This window comes from Amblyomma maculatum, chromosome 4 (assembly GCF_055883805.1).
Source record: "Amblyomma maculatum isolate TAMU_Amacu chromosome 4, ASM5588380v1, whole genome shotgun sequence".
In the NCBI taxonomy this organism is placed as follows: Eukaryota; Metazoa; Arthropoda; class Arachnida; order Ixodida; family Ixodidae; genus Amblyomma; species Amblyomma maculatum.
This window is the reverse complement of record NC_139347.1, coordinates 44,437,789-44,454,463: the sequence shown is the minus strand read 5'-3', so window position 1 is coordinate 44,454,463 and position 16,675 is coordinate 44,437,789. Positions and strand designations below refer to the sequence as shown.

General features: G+C 42.7%; 1 protein-coding gene across 1 annotated transcript in view; it reads left to right on the top strand.

Moving 5' to 3' along the window:
• Window positions 1-947: 947 nt before the first annotated feature.
• The window catches only part of LOC146190881 (myosin light chain kinase, smooth muscle-like), a 42,441-nt gene continuing 26,713 nt past the window's right edge, over window positions 948-16,675 (top strand). Inside the window, exons 1-3 of the mRNA XM_084601261.1 lie at window positions 948-1,166; window positions 13,153-13,199; window positions 14,983-15,073. Coding sequence (XP_084457387.1) covers window positions 13,166-13,199; window positions 14,983-15,073 — 125 coding nt within the window. The 5' untranslated portion in view covers window positions 948-1,166; window positions 13,153-13,165. The remainder of the gene's footprint in view (window positions 1,167-13,152; window positions 13,200-14,982; window positions 15,074-16,675) is intronic.

Genomic DNA, 16,675 nt, shown 5'->3' with positions numbered 1-16,675 from the left:
AGAATAATGAATTTGTATTCTTTTAATCTTAGATTAATACCACATTCAACCGTTCGCATGACGCTGTGTCGTCGATATAGTGCAGTAAACTACAGCATTGGTTTTGTTGATCTTACGAATAGCATGTAAAAACGGCGATTGCTTAGCTTTTCTCTTTATTGAGAACCGTAATCTTTGAAGTTTGGTGATGTATAAAGTTTGTAGGATATATGAAGCATGTAGATGGAGTATGCAAAGCTGTTTTACGCTAGCATTGAAAGTGGCTAAGTGGACACTGTTTAAAGTCGCGATAGCTTTCATGCTTCTCCTCATAAACTGAATGCGTGCAGAGAAACTAGACAAAATGGTTCATTGTTTTTGGCGCTTTAGACTTTAGATGGCTTCGTCCGCATCTTTTGTGTGTCGTATATTGCAGCGAAAGAATGATTCTCAGCATTTAATTTCGGTGGCGTTGATTTATTTCCTCCGAAAAAAATTACGCTTTGTAAAGGACCCTGGGAGCATATCAGCCTCACTAAGCGCTGCTGCCCATTGCGGAGAAGCCTGAACACTGCCGCTGATTTTTTCGGTGATTACACGTTAGTACGAAAGGGTGCAAAACTCTTGCATAAAGCATAATATGAAACCAGAGACTCAGAAACTGTAAAAGAGATAATAAAAACATGGCTTGCAATCGTTCAATCCGAGAAAACGCAAGAGTGAAGGCCTATTCTTTGTACTTCTTCACAAAACAAAGCCAAAGCATGTCGAGTAGACACTTGGCGTCTTTAGTCAAAAACTGCGGAATTTACTGTGTATAATAAAGAAAACAAAAAAAGCAGGAACCAAATGTGAGAAATGATGGCCTGCTGCACCAGTGTGGCGCACTAAGCGCTTATAAGTTTTCAGTGGCGCCCTCCGTCGATGATCGCAGTAACTTGGCGTTCGCGGTTCGTCGAGGAAAGAGGGAGCCTCGAGAAGGTTCGCGCGCTTCTGTGTGGACGCACCGCGGGACGCTTGGGATTCGCAGCTCGCTGTTGGACGTGTCGCTCTCCGTGCGCCTGTGAAGAAGCGTGATTGCTGTCGCCGTTCTGGATACGCACGCTGGCGAAAGAACTTCGCCGAGAACTTCGGTGCAGTCGTCGCCGCTCCTCGCCTTCGTAGTTGTCGTTGTGCCAGCATCCAACGTGAGCTGCTCATGTCTCGTCTCTTGTTGACAATCGCTCGGCCGCTGGCGCGCACTCGCTCTGAGTTACCCGGTAAAATGTGTGCCGGTAGCGTTCTCTTAAAGCCGACGATTATGCTGTCATTATGCTTTGCTTGGTGGGATGCCTGCTCTCTTTTGAACATTAGTTGGCATGTGCATTACTAGCGATAACTCGGAGTCGTTTGCGATAAACTGCATTTACTGTCTCATCGCGTTAATCTCCAGTATGCAATGCAAGTTTTGTTAGATGATGTTATGAGAAAGGGAAAGGCACCGTAAATGCTCAACTCTGGGTGTAAGTGTCAGCCACTACGTGAAAGATGGCATGAAGTGGTAAGGAAGAGACCTAAACTAAGGAGAATCTTTGGTTAACCTTAGTCTTATGGCTGTGTTTTGTTGCGATCGAAAAGAAGCGCGTGAATTCCATGTAATTCGACATTAGTAGGATAATTGGAAAGCCTCAAATCTCGCTGATTAATCGGCATGATTTATGAGTAACTTCTACGTGTACTAGTTCCTTTGGTCCCCAGCTAGACAATTGTGCGGCTCATCTTGTACTTATTGCGCATGACATCTGAAACAATCATGGAGCTGACACAGGGTTAAATATGCGCTTTATACTGAGTGTATTCAATTCGTAGATTTTGTTTTAAAATTGTTGCTTTCTTCACAGACTACAAATAAGGATGGCTAGTATAGCTTTGATGGACCAAATGCCAATTAGGCTCTCTAGAAAATCGGTTTTCAGTTCGATTTTATGTCTCCCATGCTAATTCATATCGGTCGTTGCAGTCGTCCACAATGTGTGAAAGGCCACCAGGAATAAATATAAAGCCCTGCTGTAACCAAGTCGTATGAATACGCCAGCACGGCCAAGGAATAGCGTCTCATAATCGAGATCCAAGGTTCCCAGTTGTTTTAGATTTGCATCGCAACAGTACTGCTAATGTTGGTAGCTTTTTAAATCTCGGCCTTAAAGTGAAATATCATGACGCCTGAAATATCGCAGACGCAGATACAAGATTGTCTCAAGAGAGGTGCTGCTACACGAACCTGTAGGTTTCGGACATAAAAAAATTGCTGAATGGCGGAGTGAACCTTCTAGTGCTAACGCAACGAAACAAGTGAAGGCTTCTCAAATTCTTTATAGCTACGTAGCAGTTGTAACTCAATTTTGGAAACTTCAATGATTTCATTGAGAATTCAAACCGGCCTTCTTTTCAACGGTTGAAGTTTCTCCACATTTTAAACATTTGAAGGTGATTTCAGAACAATCACTTTTCTCTCTTTTCCAAACGACCATGCCGCAGGAAATGGGGCCACCAGTCGATTGGTCGCCAGTGCGGATGGTCTGTGTCTATTATTACTACTTTTGGATGCGGGACAAAGCGTTTATTGCTCCGTGAAAAAAGTAGTCCTTAGTCATAAATGATTTCTCCGACTTTCCTACGTCGCGCTATTTTTCCAGTCATCTAAAATTTAAGTCAGCTGCTCTGCTAGAGGGCAGCGAAACGAAGCCGAGAATTTCTTTCATTCCAGCATTGTCAGTGACTGCCCTCGTGCTTGCAATACTTATCTAGCGCCCCACTCACCGAACCACAAAGTGGCTCAATCACATGGACACAAAGATGGCTTAATGTAAAGGTTAATTGGTGTCGGATTGCGTATGGAGCCCAGATCTGCCATCGTCAAGAGCTACTTTCTCTGTCGTTTTATTTTTTTTTCTTTTTTTTTCTTTTTTTTTTTTTGCGCAGTGATTGTCTTAAAGGACACGCGTTTGTTTTTCAAGGGCACCGAATTGAGTTCGAACGATGTGGCCTTTTTCGCCCTCTCGCGTCGAAGGCGTTTCGCGTCCTTAGCTCCAATTTATCAATGCGCCGTCTCGCCTGATGAGCATAAATTCGGCTTACAACCATTAATAAAGCAATTGCCGATCTCTTAATCTACCGAAGACAATTTAGTATTTCGCACTAAACGATTACGTAAGGCTTCAAATTTTATTGCTCAGGCTAGTTGCAGGCATTACCCAGTTGTCTAATAGCTCCTCTACGGGCGCCAAGATCTTGGGGCTTCCTTATTTATTTTTGTATTTCTTTTGCGATAATGTTGAATATTTTACCTCTGTACAGGCCAGGGTCATTGAAATATGTGGAACTTTTTATTTTATTGCTTATAAGGATAGCTTTCATTTATTTATAAAGTTGGTTACGTTATTAAACTAAATAACGTCAGCGGCAGTTTACGAGCGAGGGAGAACACGCTTACAGACAGTAGATCAGGAAAGAAAATTGCCGGGCTAAATTAGATCGCATGTGATGTGGTGAAGTTGCTAGCAAGAATGCTAGCACAGGAAATAAGCAAAAAAGGGCAAAGAAAACGTCCAGAAATAATATTACCCACTGTTTGTTCAAATTTTCATAGAGGGTGCATGTAGAGAGAAACGCGAGCATGCGCATAAAATTACTCGCAATTAAAAACCGGGGTTGCGTGTTTTGCCTGCTTCGACTACACATCCTCGCTCATGTTTTCCTTTCTTTTTACATACTTACTGTTAAAAAATTTGATATAACAACTGGACCTCCAGTGTATTTCTTCTGTATTTTTTTTTCTTGTATCTATTTTCTAGTTTCAGTTTTAAATTCTTCACAAGGCACTATAACCTCACAATTGAAGAAACATACTTTTCGATTGGCTCTTAAACATTCAATTTACAAGACACACGTTCTGGTGTTGGTTTTATATTAATGCTTATCGGGTCTGTTCGCTGATTGGCTTTGTAGGTATGGTCCCGAGAGTGTTCATAATACCAGTTATTATATGTCTTTTTTTTTTCTGAAATAACAAGTGTTAAACCGTTATAGCTCGTATACTAGTCGTCACCATCGTACACTGCTGGTTAGAGATGAAAGCCAAAGTTCACGGAAAAGTTTTGAACACGATTACAGAACGCGAGTTTTATGTTTCCTTGTGGCAGTTAAAATTCTGGAGGGATGCCTGCAGAAGAGTGAGTGGGTCGAAAGCCCTGCTTACCTTAGCCTGAATACTAGGCGCTTTTGCTTGTCAACAGAGAATTAAGTTTAAAAAATAAAAAAAGTCAGGACATAAAGTCCAATGTTGCCGTCACCTTTCCCAGTCCACAGTTTATTTGCTTATCTAGATAAAACAAACATATTCCACTTTCCAAGCACTGAACTTCAGTGGCACTTCTTGACTGTATAAATCACCATGCTCGTGGCCTAATTTTGTCCGAGAAAACATTTACTGACGCAACGGGTAGAATTTGCTCTTGAAGTGACTGCCAGAGTTTATCATGCTCAGAGGGAGTGTGCAAAAAATGTCTTTACTTCAGGTCAGGGATTTTTGTTTTTACTATTGGTTTTTACTATTGGTTAGTCTGGCACGTGCTTCCAGTGTATATATACCATATCGAGGCTACGAATAAGTTTCTCGCGAATAGTTCACGACACCGCTCGTTAGGAACGCTCGGCCGTTTGTGCAGCAACAGTCAACCCTACACGCGTTCTATCGCCACAAGTACCGCATTGTTTCAGGTGAACGCAGAAACACTGCACAAATGCATTCCCACCAACCTCACAAAGCCGTCCATGCATTGTGTAGTGTCTGTACTAGTGTTCGTGCTTTTATTGACGACCATTTATCTTCCTCTTATTCTCTAAAGCACATATTATAACAAGGGTAAGCTATCTGCTTACCTGCGCGATTATGCAGAAGTACGGCTTACACTACGCGTGACATTATATGCGCCGTAAACTTTAATGGGACCCTGAGGACAAGTTGAATTTGGCCTGTACCGATTTGATGCTGCTTTATAATAACAGAGACGCAGTATCGCTGAAAATAGAGTTATGGTAAGCTAGAAAAAGACAAAGAGATTCATAGACGCTCAATGTGATTTAGGCTACTTATAGGCGGGAGCTTTACTTCACTTCCTGTTACACGATAATGTTATCGCCTATGCAAAGTGACATAGCCTTGCAGTCGGAGAAGTGGACACTAAAGCATCTAATATCTTTGCTTGCTCCTTTGTTGTGCAAGACGAGATCTACGCAGGTGTTTCGGTAGGTTGACACAGACCCGTTTGGGATTGGACATTTCTGCCACTCAAGCTTCGCTTTTACGAGTATGACCCGGCAGCATTAACGGTTAACATATGCGGCTCCCCTTGAAGATCCTGGTTCCCGTACATGCTGCTAGTTTAATCATTAATACCTTCATTTGTGCCTTTGGTACGTCGCACGTACTAGCATAAATTTGTAAGTTACCACGCTTTGTCGAAGGTCACCCGATAAAAATATGAAGCCCCATCTTAAGCACGCTATATGAACATGCCGGCTTGGTCTAGGAGTAACGCGTCTGAATCGAAGTCCAAAAGTCCCGGCGGGTCCGATTCTCCTTTCAGCCTCCCGTCTCAAATAGAAACTCAAGGTGGCAGTGCCTGCAAATTGGCTACGTCATGTGACCTCATGACGTCACTCAACGCGCCTGCAAGTCACTGTCCTGCTTTGTCTTCAGTTGTTCCGTCAATATACATGACTTATCTTTTGTTTTATTTAGGTAATCTTGTAGCTGTGCTGCTACTCAATTGAGCATTGTGCAGATGCAATATAGGGCCCCCGTCACCTATGCGCCCCCGCATTTCTGTACCTATATTTTCTCGGCTAAAGGAATCGGTCCTGTTCGACCCATAGCCCGTACCCAGACGTTAGGCAATCGTGGCACGTTTAGGAACTTGAACGGCGTGTCCGCTTGATTGAGCGGACGACCCACTTTCTAGGCATTAGTGTATATTGGCGTGGTGGGTGCTTGTTTTGCCTCGCGTCAAACACACCGCCGAGGCATAAACCAGTCATGAACGATCGCGCGTTGTTTCACTGCTGAAGAGGAAGGATATTTGAATAACTTCCGGAGCTGAGCCCAGTACAAGGGTGAGCTTTGTCGTTAGGCACTCTTGCAGTGAACGAAGTTGGTCTTGGTGAGTAATCCCTGCTTTTGTGCGGAGGGGAAAGCTGCTCGTTGGAGGAGGCCACCCGAACGGTAGTCTTTATTGTGCTCGAACTCTTCAGATAGGTAGACCAGGGCTTTCAGGTTTTTGCTTAGTGTCAAGCCACTGGCGCAAACGAATAATATGGACGCTAGGTACAGTTCGTATACAACACTAAGTGGATATTGTAATGCGATACCTTTAAATATGTTGTTACTGTGAAAATCCGACGTCGGAGTCGATGTCGGCGTCGGCGTTGTGAAGTAAATACCAAGTGCATGAATTTGGCAGGTAATAGCTGGCGGCTGGCAGGGCCGCACACTGATTATTCGATAGTTTGTGCTGCTTAACGAGACCACATGACATCAGAAAGTTGGAAGGAGCTTCCAACTCAGGTTGCTCACTTGAGGTGGGAAGGCGGAATTAGAATCAAACTTTCAGAGCTCTCGGATGCCGATACAAGCACGCTAGCTCGCATTCTGGAGCGTTTCCGCTTTCAGCCGTATGCAGTCAGAATATTTGTCCCGAGATTAAAGTCCCACCTTCCGTAAGCGGCGAATGGTTACGAGAGCAGATCAATGAACTGGTTTACAAGATATGTTCTTGAGAAGTTGAACAACTAGCAAAGGGAAGTGAAAGCGTACACAACACTTCACATCGGTCATTATTTTTATTCCCCTGCTGCTTGCGGTTTTTCTTTCGTTCCGTTGTCCCCATACATCCTGTTGTTCATTTTCGCCCGGTTGGCTACTAGACTGCAACTGCTCCTGCCGTTCATTCCGTGCCACAGCAGACAATAAAAGTGGGGTTGCGGACTATTAAGCACGTTATACGCAACAAGCGATTTTGATAGGAGGCTAGCCTGCGATTTGTTGATACGTGGACCACTTTTTGGGTATGATGGCAATTTTGCTTGTTGATCGAGTATAGGATTTTGTTTTTCGTTAGAATAAAGTGCACTGCCACCCGTAGACAATTTGGGCTTGTCAGGACGGCGTGAAGAACATCCGAGACAGGTGCAACCTGAGGTGGCTGCCGACTGAATAGTGCGCTCAGAAGAGTTTAATATCTGATTGATTTAAAAAGGTCAAATGTACGTGACAGATGTCTTCAGGAAAAACGCACGTGCGCGGGCGTCGAGCATACACACATGGATGCAGAGGCGTACACTGGCACGTTCATACGGACGAGCTCCCGCACTGATGACGTGCGATTATATTACATTTTATTGCTCGATGCGATAGTATAGCTTCTGTATGGCTATGCAGATTTTCAGCATACCTGGCAAAAATGCGAATTGCCCTCAGTTCCCAGTACTTCTAACGCGCATTGCACAGAATTTGGTTCAATTACTCACTGGGCAAAATAAACTCTCAACTTCAGTTATTAGGTTGCCGCGGAACCAATCGTCAACGTACTTTCTATTTCACAGCATATTATTCAGTGAATAGTTGGTGCCGCATTTGGGCTTGTTCCCAAGATTAAATTTCCTTATTCGCACCGAATAAGTGCGGCAGCCCTCAACAGCTTTCACAATTTTCTTGGTATCACAGTTTTTCAGCATGCTTCTTTTTCATAAATTCATAGCCTTCAGATGCTCTACCGGGCAACCATGGTGTAGATTTGGCAGTGTAATCGATGCAGTTTGGGTTCACAGACATTGATGATGTTTTGTGGCCGTTGCCCACGGGAAGCAGCTAGAACACCAAATTTCAAGCTATCGGGTCTCGGTATTCGACTAGCCCGGTGCCTCTTCTAAACTGTATCTCCCGACATACGGTATGCTTACTGTGAGGCGTATAGAATCCAAAGAAATAGCAAACACGAATTGCGTTAGCAGTAGCCTCTGCCTCCTAATCTGTCACATACTATTGTTATCAAGTCATTTGCCATGCAGAGATGCTGCGCTTTGTAATGCAGCGTTTTTAGTATTCACACTAATTTACAGGTTGCAATATCGGCCACAGGAAAATATCCACGCAGAGTTGTGCTATAGTCAAGAACTGTTAAGGACCGAGCCACAATAACAGCGTGTTGATTGGCAGTATTTGCCATTGAAGCTGTATTATAGTTATCTGTCAGAATTGTGAAGAAAGAACAGAGATATCTACCTAACCGCACCAACCTGTCCTCTGACCCCCAAAGTAGTTTACCGTTGCAGCCATAATTGTTTTGTTCTTTGTACGCCTTCTTGACGTTATGTTTTTTTTGTTGATTGAAGTCTCCGGAGCTTCGGGCTTGATCTCGCACGGTGTGTTTTGTTCCTTTTTTTGTAACCTTCAATAAGGAGCGGATGGGAGAGGGGAGGAATGCTGGGCGACTTATAGCTGGCGGCTGGTGAAAATACTCAAAACGCTGTTTCCACGATGTACACTGATTCCAACAGGAAACGTGAAATAGCCGGTCTAGCTGTGAAGAGATCCCAGTGTTCTCGCATGGGGCCTTAAAGGCATCAAACTGGATAACTTTATTGTGTACTTTTGCACAATCTCATAGACGGTATCGTAGTGGGGTGAGATAAATTATCACTTTTTAGTTAAAAAAATACTACGTTGTGACCTACCAAACATACACATACTAAAGAAAGGCTGTAGAAGAATACTCAGAATACGTTACGACGAAAACCAAAGCATGCAGGCGTCAAAACACATTCAGTGACTGTGGTCAGGAACGAGCTCATGGCTGGAAGCGCACTAGTAGAATGCATAGCGTAGATGAACGCAGCGACTTGACAGTTGTTTTTAATATCTCGTTTAGCACGAAACACTCAACTGTTTCCCACGCTGGAAAAGGTGTGTCGCATTCTGCTGGCAGTTTATCAGGTGTGTCAATGAGATGGCCGTCAGCTACTCACGGAATCAGAAACTTTGACTACAGAAGCAGCAGGCGCGACAACCTGTCTGGCAGCGGTTTAAATGCCCTCTGCGCAGATGCGTTGCCGAACAGTTCCTAAAAGCATGCCATGTTTAACCTCACGTAGCTGTCACTACTATTGAGCTATATCAAGTTAACGTGCTTGAACTACATTTCACAAGATAAGCTAGCAGATACCTCAAATAGCCAGCGGCATCAATGTAACCTGTTTTCGAGTTCCTGGTGTCGTCACCTGCAAAGCCTTTTTGGTTGCGCAATGGGCATCTCGGCATCACTTCGCACAGCCGCGTACGTTTTTCGTCTTTAAGGCTGCGGTAAACAATAGAGAGAGCGAGCTTGGTTGTGGTGTGGCCTTCCGTATTTCACAACGGGGGCACCTCAGCCTCCTGTGTGGTTGGTGCACGAAGGGGAGAGGGGGGAAAACAAAGAATGCAGAGGAGGAAGAGGGATTGGTCGGCCAAGAAGGAGAAGAAGGGAAGGGGCGCGCAAGGAACTCATCAACAACTCGTGGCGCCGCGGGAACGCGTCCAAGAAGACTCGACTCCTCATTTATCAGCAGTGTTTTGCAGCAAGACCGAACGCTTTGTCCCTTCTTTTCGCTCGTCCCTCCCCCACCGAGAAAACAACGATCCGTTGTCGCTGTTGGAGACTCGCTACTTCTGCTGCAGGCGATCATATCCTCCAGTGTTCGTTTCCGGCCGAGACGAGGTGTTAGAGTGAGAGGGAGTGAAGCCAGGGGCGCTGTCAGTGTGTGCAAGTCTTGCCCTAGAAGCCTCTGGAATTTTTATTTTTGTTTGCATCCTTTGATTTAAATAGGCATTAGAGAACAGTTCTCCCGTAGAGTTACACAAATTAGTTTTTTTTTTTCGCAGTAACTAGTGGATGCTGTCAAAAGGAGTGCACGCCGATTAAATAGGGCTCCTGCATTTTAGTTCAACTGAGAAAAGACAGACAGGTTAATCGCTGGGTCTATGTGCACTAGTTTTCTTTTTTCTAGTATGTCGTCATTTAAGGTGTGTTTTTTACACAGGATATGTTCAGGATATTCATAATGCTTGTGATTTACAAAATGTTTGCCACCTCCGAAATTTTATGTTGCAAATATCGGCGAAATCCAACCCGAATTCCTGACCTATATAGAGCTTCGTGCAACGCATGGGGGCAAGGGATGCTTAAGAGTAACGTGTGTCGTTAACAGTGTCAATAGATTTACGCCTGTCATTGTCTGAGACTGGTGAAAATTCGCAGTTCGAGAAGCAATCGGAATGAACTTGCGCGGTTACTTTGCACCTACACCAGCTTAGCGATAATTGAACTAAACTCTTTTAAAAGACGCTTTTTTATCTTTCTTTCTTTCATTGTTGAATCTTGCATAAAGGGCTGTTACTCGCAGTTATTTAAATAAACGATACTGCACGGGTATATTTTGGCCTCTAGAGCATCTCGTTATTTACTGCTACTTGATCAGCCATGGGTCTCCTTCGGGGAATTCATGTTGAGGACCTTGTGGTGGGCTTAACGCTCTTAAGCTATACACTTGTACTAGGAGCACCACTGTAGTGGAAGGCTGCGGATTGAATTCGGTCGCCTGGGATGGAGGGGGGGGGGGGGGGGGGGGGGAGGAGGATGCAGCGTGAAATGCTTCTTGTAAACTTACAATGCAGGTATCCATAGAGGTCGTCTTTGTGAGTATTCGAGTCAAATTTGAAAGCTTCATGTGGAGCCCATAAGTTACCAGTAATTTTTGAAAAGTGTTCCTGGCAATCACTTGCAGCCGATTTGGGCGGCACATCTCCGCGTGTAAACCTCCCCAAAGACATCAGTGGGCCTGCTGGGCGCGCCCGCTCATTGAGCGCTCATATTTTACTTCGTCTCCGTCGACACGTGGGAGCTGCCACCAAGTTTGGAGTATAATTCTCTGGTTCAGCAGTCGAGACACCTCACCCCCCAACCATGAGGGTAGCTATAAAAATCAAAGCCTGTCACCGTCTTGAAATGTCCAAGAATGGCTAGAATGAGTCATTTCAAGGGCCCTTTTACCAAAGTGGGCCTTGCCGATGTGCCTACATCAATTCGTATTTATTTTGCACGTCATGATGAGTTTGTGCGCGGAATGCAGTACACAGCCAGTGAATAATATATAAGCAAATGCAGCTGATAGCAGGGGAATACCAAGCAAGCAGTGCAAGTTGCATGGTCTTTCACGTCAAGCGACGTCTTACAACTGTATTCTAATGGGTATGCGTACCAAGGCGGAGCTTAAGTGTCCCCCTAATTGCTTTGAGGCAACACATGCTTCTTTTCTTTTAATTTGTACTTATTTATTTTTAATAACAACAATGGCTGAGGGTATTTGATGATAGTTAAATGAGAATATATTTAAGATTTGGTTTTACAAAAATACTCGCATTTATTTATGGATATTAGCTAATCAAAGATACTTCGCTATCTTATCTCTGCATCACTTTTAATCATACGGGTATTATCAAATCATAGATGAATCATTGTGGTTATGCTTTCTACTAGGCTGACCGCTTTGGGAGAAAGGACGCTGACTTTTCGCACAGATGCTGCTGCTTGAAAGTGTTTATGCTATTCTAGTTTTTGATTCCTTAGGTGAAACTTATTGTGATCAGCGAAACGCTAAGGCAAGGATTGCACCGTGTCAACATTAAATACTTTGAATTAGCATGAGTGGGTTTTGTGCACAGAGTAACTGACAGAAAAAAGAATACCTTCGCTGCTAACTACATACTGTCAAAATAATTATATCTAGTGTAATTAAGGTGCTCACGAAAAGATAAGTGTAGTGACAAGTGGAAACCACATGCCTTGCTTGGTTGTATGAAATGAGGAGGAGGAAACAACTTTGTTTAACGTAGTGTTATACGTCGCAATGTCCTGGGCCGGCGTCACCAAGGCCAACTTGTCTTTCAGTTGGTAAAAGGCTAACCAAGCCCGCCACATTGCGGGAGGATGGTGTGGAAAGTGAGGTGACTGAATTGGTACCAATCGGGACGCTCTTTCGAGAGTACCATTTAGGGGAGAAGGGGGTACTTAGAGATAAAAAAGCAGTCACATCATACGACTAGAGAAAGAAAACAAAAATATTATTATATTATTTCTATCCATGCGGAGAACTGCAAACAAAGCAAACACAAGAATTTCCACACGAATAGAAATGCAATCAATCCAAAGAAAACTTTGAAAATGAAGGCTGATATTAAATATAAAAAAAACAAAGACAAGCGCAAAACAACCATTAAATTACTAACATTCAACACAAATGGCTTATAGTGAAAGTCCACGAATTTTTCATCGAGCACCAAATGTGGAACATCTTCATTTCAAGAAGAGGAAAAAGCCATGCCATCGCAAGACAAGACGTTGTTAAATATTAGTAAAAGTACGCATTAGGTTTCGAAATTCAGCTGTTTCAGGCTCTCCAGTGATATTGCATAGAATTATTCTAGTCTATGATCACGCGCGGTAGGAGGCCTCCCAAAAAAGGATTTGTACCATGTGACATGTTTCACTTTATAAGAATGATCACGATGTGTAACAGTGAGATCGAATGCCTGAAAAAAAAAATAAAAACCGTCGTGAAGCATAAGCGGTGTAGGCATGATAATGCTTGAGGAAAAGCAAAAAACACGTAATTTTTCGCCTAGAAGACATTACCGGCAATCGTGCGCGTGGTTTTAAAAGTGTGACACCTGCGGTGCTTGAAGAATCCGAATGAATTAAATTTTCTGCACGGTCTCGCATTTGATTTGGTATTGTCTCTGACGCGAGTTTGGTCCAGGCTTTAGATGAGAGATGTGTATTCTATTTTAAGATGTACTGAAGTAGTGAAGACGAGTTCGCTGATGTGGGGAGCAGGAAAGATTTGCAGGCGCATAAATAACATGATCCAAAGCTGTGCAAGTAAAATAAAAATAAATGCATTTAAACGAGACAGATCCATCAAAGAGAAAAATAAGCGCATATTGGTAATAATGTAAAATAAAAATTAATTTGATTTAGATGACAAATTTTTCTGAATAAGTGCGACAATTCAGGAGGCTGGTGTCTTTTTATTTCTTTGCAGTGCCAAGCCTACTATGATATATGTCGACGAGACAGACCCAGACGAAGGTGAGCAGTCATGATCTGATAAAGATTTATTCGGCACCTTTGACTCAGTTTAAGCATTTAAAGTGTTAGTAACCTGGAGTAGGATAGTTTTTAAGGGTTTAAATTTTTTTATTTCTTGGCCCTTTCTTTAAATACAGGTTTCGAGAAATAATATCTTTAGCAGTGCAAGACAGTGGGCTCAATAAGTCTTTTTTTTTTTTTTTTTTTTTTTTTTTTGCAGTACGAGCAACTGCACCTCTTACAGATTATGATGAAATCTGTGACCAGAAACTGTGCAAACTTTACGTTGTTAGAATGGCTTAAGTTTGCGGCGCATAATTGGTAGGATTGTAACATAGTTCCATGGATAGTAAGAAATACACATTCATGTGGAAAACAAGTATTTAATCAACGCTTAACTCGCTAGGTCAACTTTCCACTTGCAGAAAAAGGCACCCTCCGCCTTCTGGTCTTGCAACATATGTTTGTATGCCTGCGGTTTAAGAAGACTCGCTTCTCCAACTCTTCAAAAGATATTTTCAAGTTGGTTGCTTAGAGCGGAAGTCTACTCGTTTTGCATCAAGTTGGGCGGTAGCATGCTAAATGATGTGTAGATATGCTACATAAAACGTGCAGTACATACATATAACATAACCTACAAAATATAAATAATTACTTTGAGATCGTGCAGGGCTGTCGTTAACAGAAGTGTTCAGCTTTATGATGCAATTGTTTAAAACAATTATCTCTAGAGACTTTTTTGTGATGTCCTATTCGTTCTCTGGTGCTGTTGACAGACTAAAGCAGAGCAGCTCGTTTGTTTATGTCAGCTTCATTCAAGTGTGCGAGTAATTTCAAGAACCAGTGATGTCATCTGAAGAAAAAAACGGTCTGAAGCTTTAAAGCAGTGTGTTTGGTAGGTTTACGATGTCAATGTCATTGAAACATTTAAGCAATATGATCCAGCTACGTGCTGTTGGTGAAAGAAAATGAACTGATGCATTGGTGATCATCTACCTATTTTCCCCTTTGCCATCTTGCTGAAAGGATCTTCCAAGGTAAGCTTAAGTATGTTGAATGGTAGTATTTGCATTTTTTTGGTGACAAACTAAGATATGTTTTCGAAATATTTGGCGGTAAAAGAGAGTTTAAACAAAACAGTACAGCAAGCCTATTAAGAAAAGCGAATTCCCAATGCTTTGTGTGTTATGTTGTAAACAAAATGACCACAGTTGACGTGATGTGTTGGTCAGATTAGTGATTGCCTTTAAATTTATTGACGTTGGAAATGTACACGATTTATCCAAGCTTTCCAACCATGAGCGAAAAATAACTCGGTCTTTGCCATATGTCTTATTTTCTTTGTACTAGCGATAGCTCCCTCTATCATTGTTTTCACAATAAAATTCCAGAGGAAGTAGTTAATGCATCGTTTTGGGACAAGCCACTGTCGAAACAAACGTAGGTTGTTTTCTGAATATGCGGTTCTGCGGCTTAAGATAATTTATAGCAAAGCGCATATGCTAAGCCTCAAAATAGGCTAGGTTGTAGCACTTATGTTGTGTTGAGCTGTCGCAGCTATCCCAAAGTGCCTTGATCTAGAGTAAGATTTCAAAGAATTGCTTTGCATAAGCGCAGTTCTTGATTACTTTATTAACTGTCTTGCTTGTTTTTGTCAGCTGCAAGATAGTAGTGGTCTTGAGGCATTCGGCCGCGAAGTAAGCCTAAGGGGTGAAGAGTTTGTAGCACCCTAACTCCTTTTAACATGGCAGGCTCGTTTGACTTTTCTCGGTTTACTTCACAGAGCCCGAGCCCCCCTTCGAGCCTAGGCAGGTGAAATTAAAGAAGAACCAGGATGTCAAGTCAGAGTATACACTCAGAGATGAGCTGGGAAGGTAAGTCATTATGGTGTCGCAAAACATTTGCGACGATAAATAATGTATCTTTCTCTTTAAATGTATATCGCAACTTATAAAGTTTTGTCGCCGCGCGAAGCTTAGAACTGACACTTTGAATTAGCAGGTTACTTGTTGCAGTGTTTCTCGGAATAAGGAAGTTTTCAGGTAGCCCAATATGTAGAATGACTGTTCAGTCGGGCAGTCGTCCACGGTACGAACACAGGATCACGATAAAGTTTTCACCGACTACGAAGCTTCAGTAGAAGCTGTATAAGCTCCTTGAATGCCTGGTTAGGTGTGCAGAACAATGCCTCCCGTACAACGTGTGTCTGAAAGGCTCAGACGCCTATACGATGAAAAGTGGGCGCTTTTTACACGCATTCGATCTCTGCTCTCAGTCGGCAGAGCCTTAGAGGATTGTCCAGACTCAATTTCATCTTTGCTAAAATATTCTGCTTCGGGAAATGACGGGAATATACTGCCGATTATGGATATTTAGCGCTGAATTTCATGAAGCCTCACTTAATTTCATGGGGCACCTCTAGCACTCAGTACACCATTATTCCTTTTAAGGTTCAAGTAAGTTTTTAAGTCTTTAGGTAGACATTTAAACTGAAATTACAATCAACGTTAGTCGGCGCAGAAAATGCAAAAAGGTGAGATTTTTGCAAGCAAAATGCAAAATCAACAACGATGGAGACGAAGCCACAGTTTATTAGCCAACGCTTTAAAAAGATTACTTGTCTTCGACTAAGAAATGCAGTTGCTGTTACTGCTGAGCCCAAGGTCGCGTAAAGAAAGAATAAGGTGCCCGGGCCTGTCTACTGGTTCTAACTGGACCACTACCATTACAGCCTGCAGATAGATTTAAGTTGAAGGAGATATGAACGCTGAGATTAAAGAAAAGGTGCCGGTTCCAACCGCCTCACCTTACGAAGCGAGCTGGCAGTGCGTTAATCATTGGCAGAGGTTAAATAGCGGCTTCACTCCGAGGAGGAAATCTGGTTAGGAGGTATGGGCAGAAATCGGGGAGGGCGGCAAGGTTGCATGGTAAAGATAGCTTAAGACAGGCTACACAGGCCGCAACAGAGAAAATGAAGCTTTCACGAACTATATAAAAGAAAATCAGCAAAAACCGAAACCGCTAACTGAAGGCGAGAAATAGAAGCAAAATTATAATTTCGACATTACTGAGCGAGGAAGAGTGAAGTGCGGAAGGAAATATTGTGCGGTAATTCAGGGAGCAGTGCCCGCCTTTTTGATGCTAGGTTGGGGTACCTTAGAACCAGGCAATAAAAAAGCAAGTTCTGAACAAAGAGATGATATTTGTATATAGCTTGCAGGACCAGCGTGTAAAACATTAAAAATGTTCAGGTAGACTTGAAAGCTATACAAACTGATATCCAGGAGATCATGGTAACTTTATGTTTTACCGGTAGCGAAAAAGAAATAAACAGGTAAGTGGCAGAGACGCACGAGAGAAGGCTGCTGAAGTAAAAGCAGAATGAAAAATATCTGTCAACCATCACCGAAATTAAAAACAAATATCGCATAGAACGTAGAAAAGACCTTAGTATGAAAAACAAAATGGTAAGATTG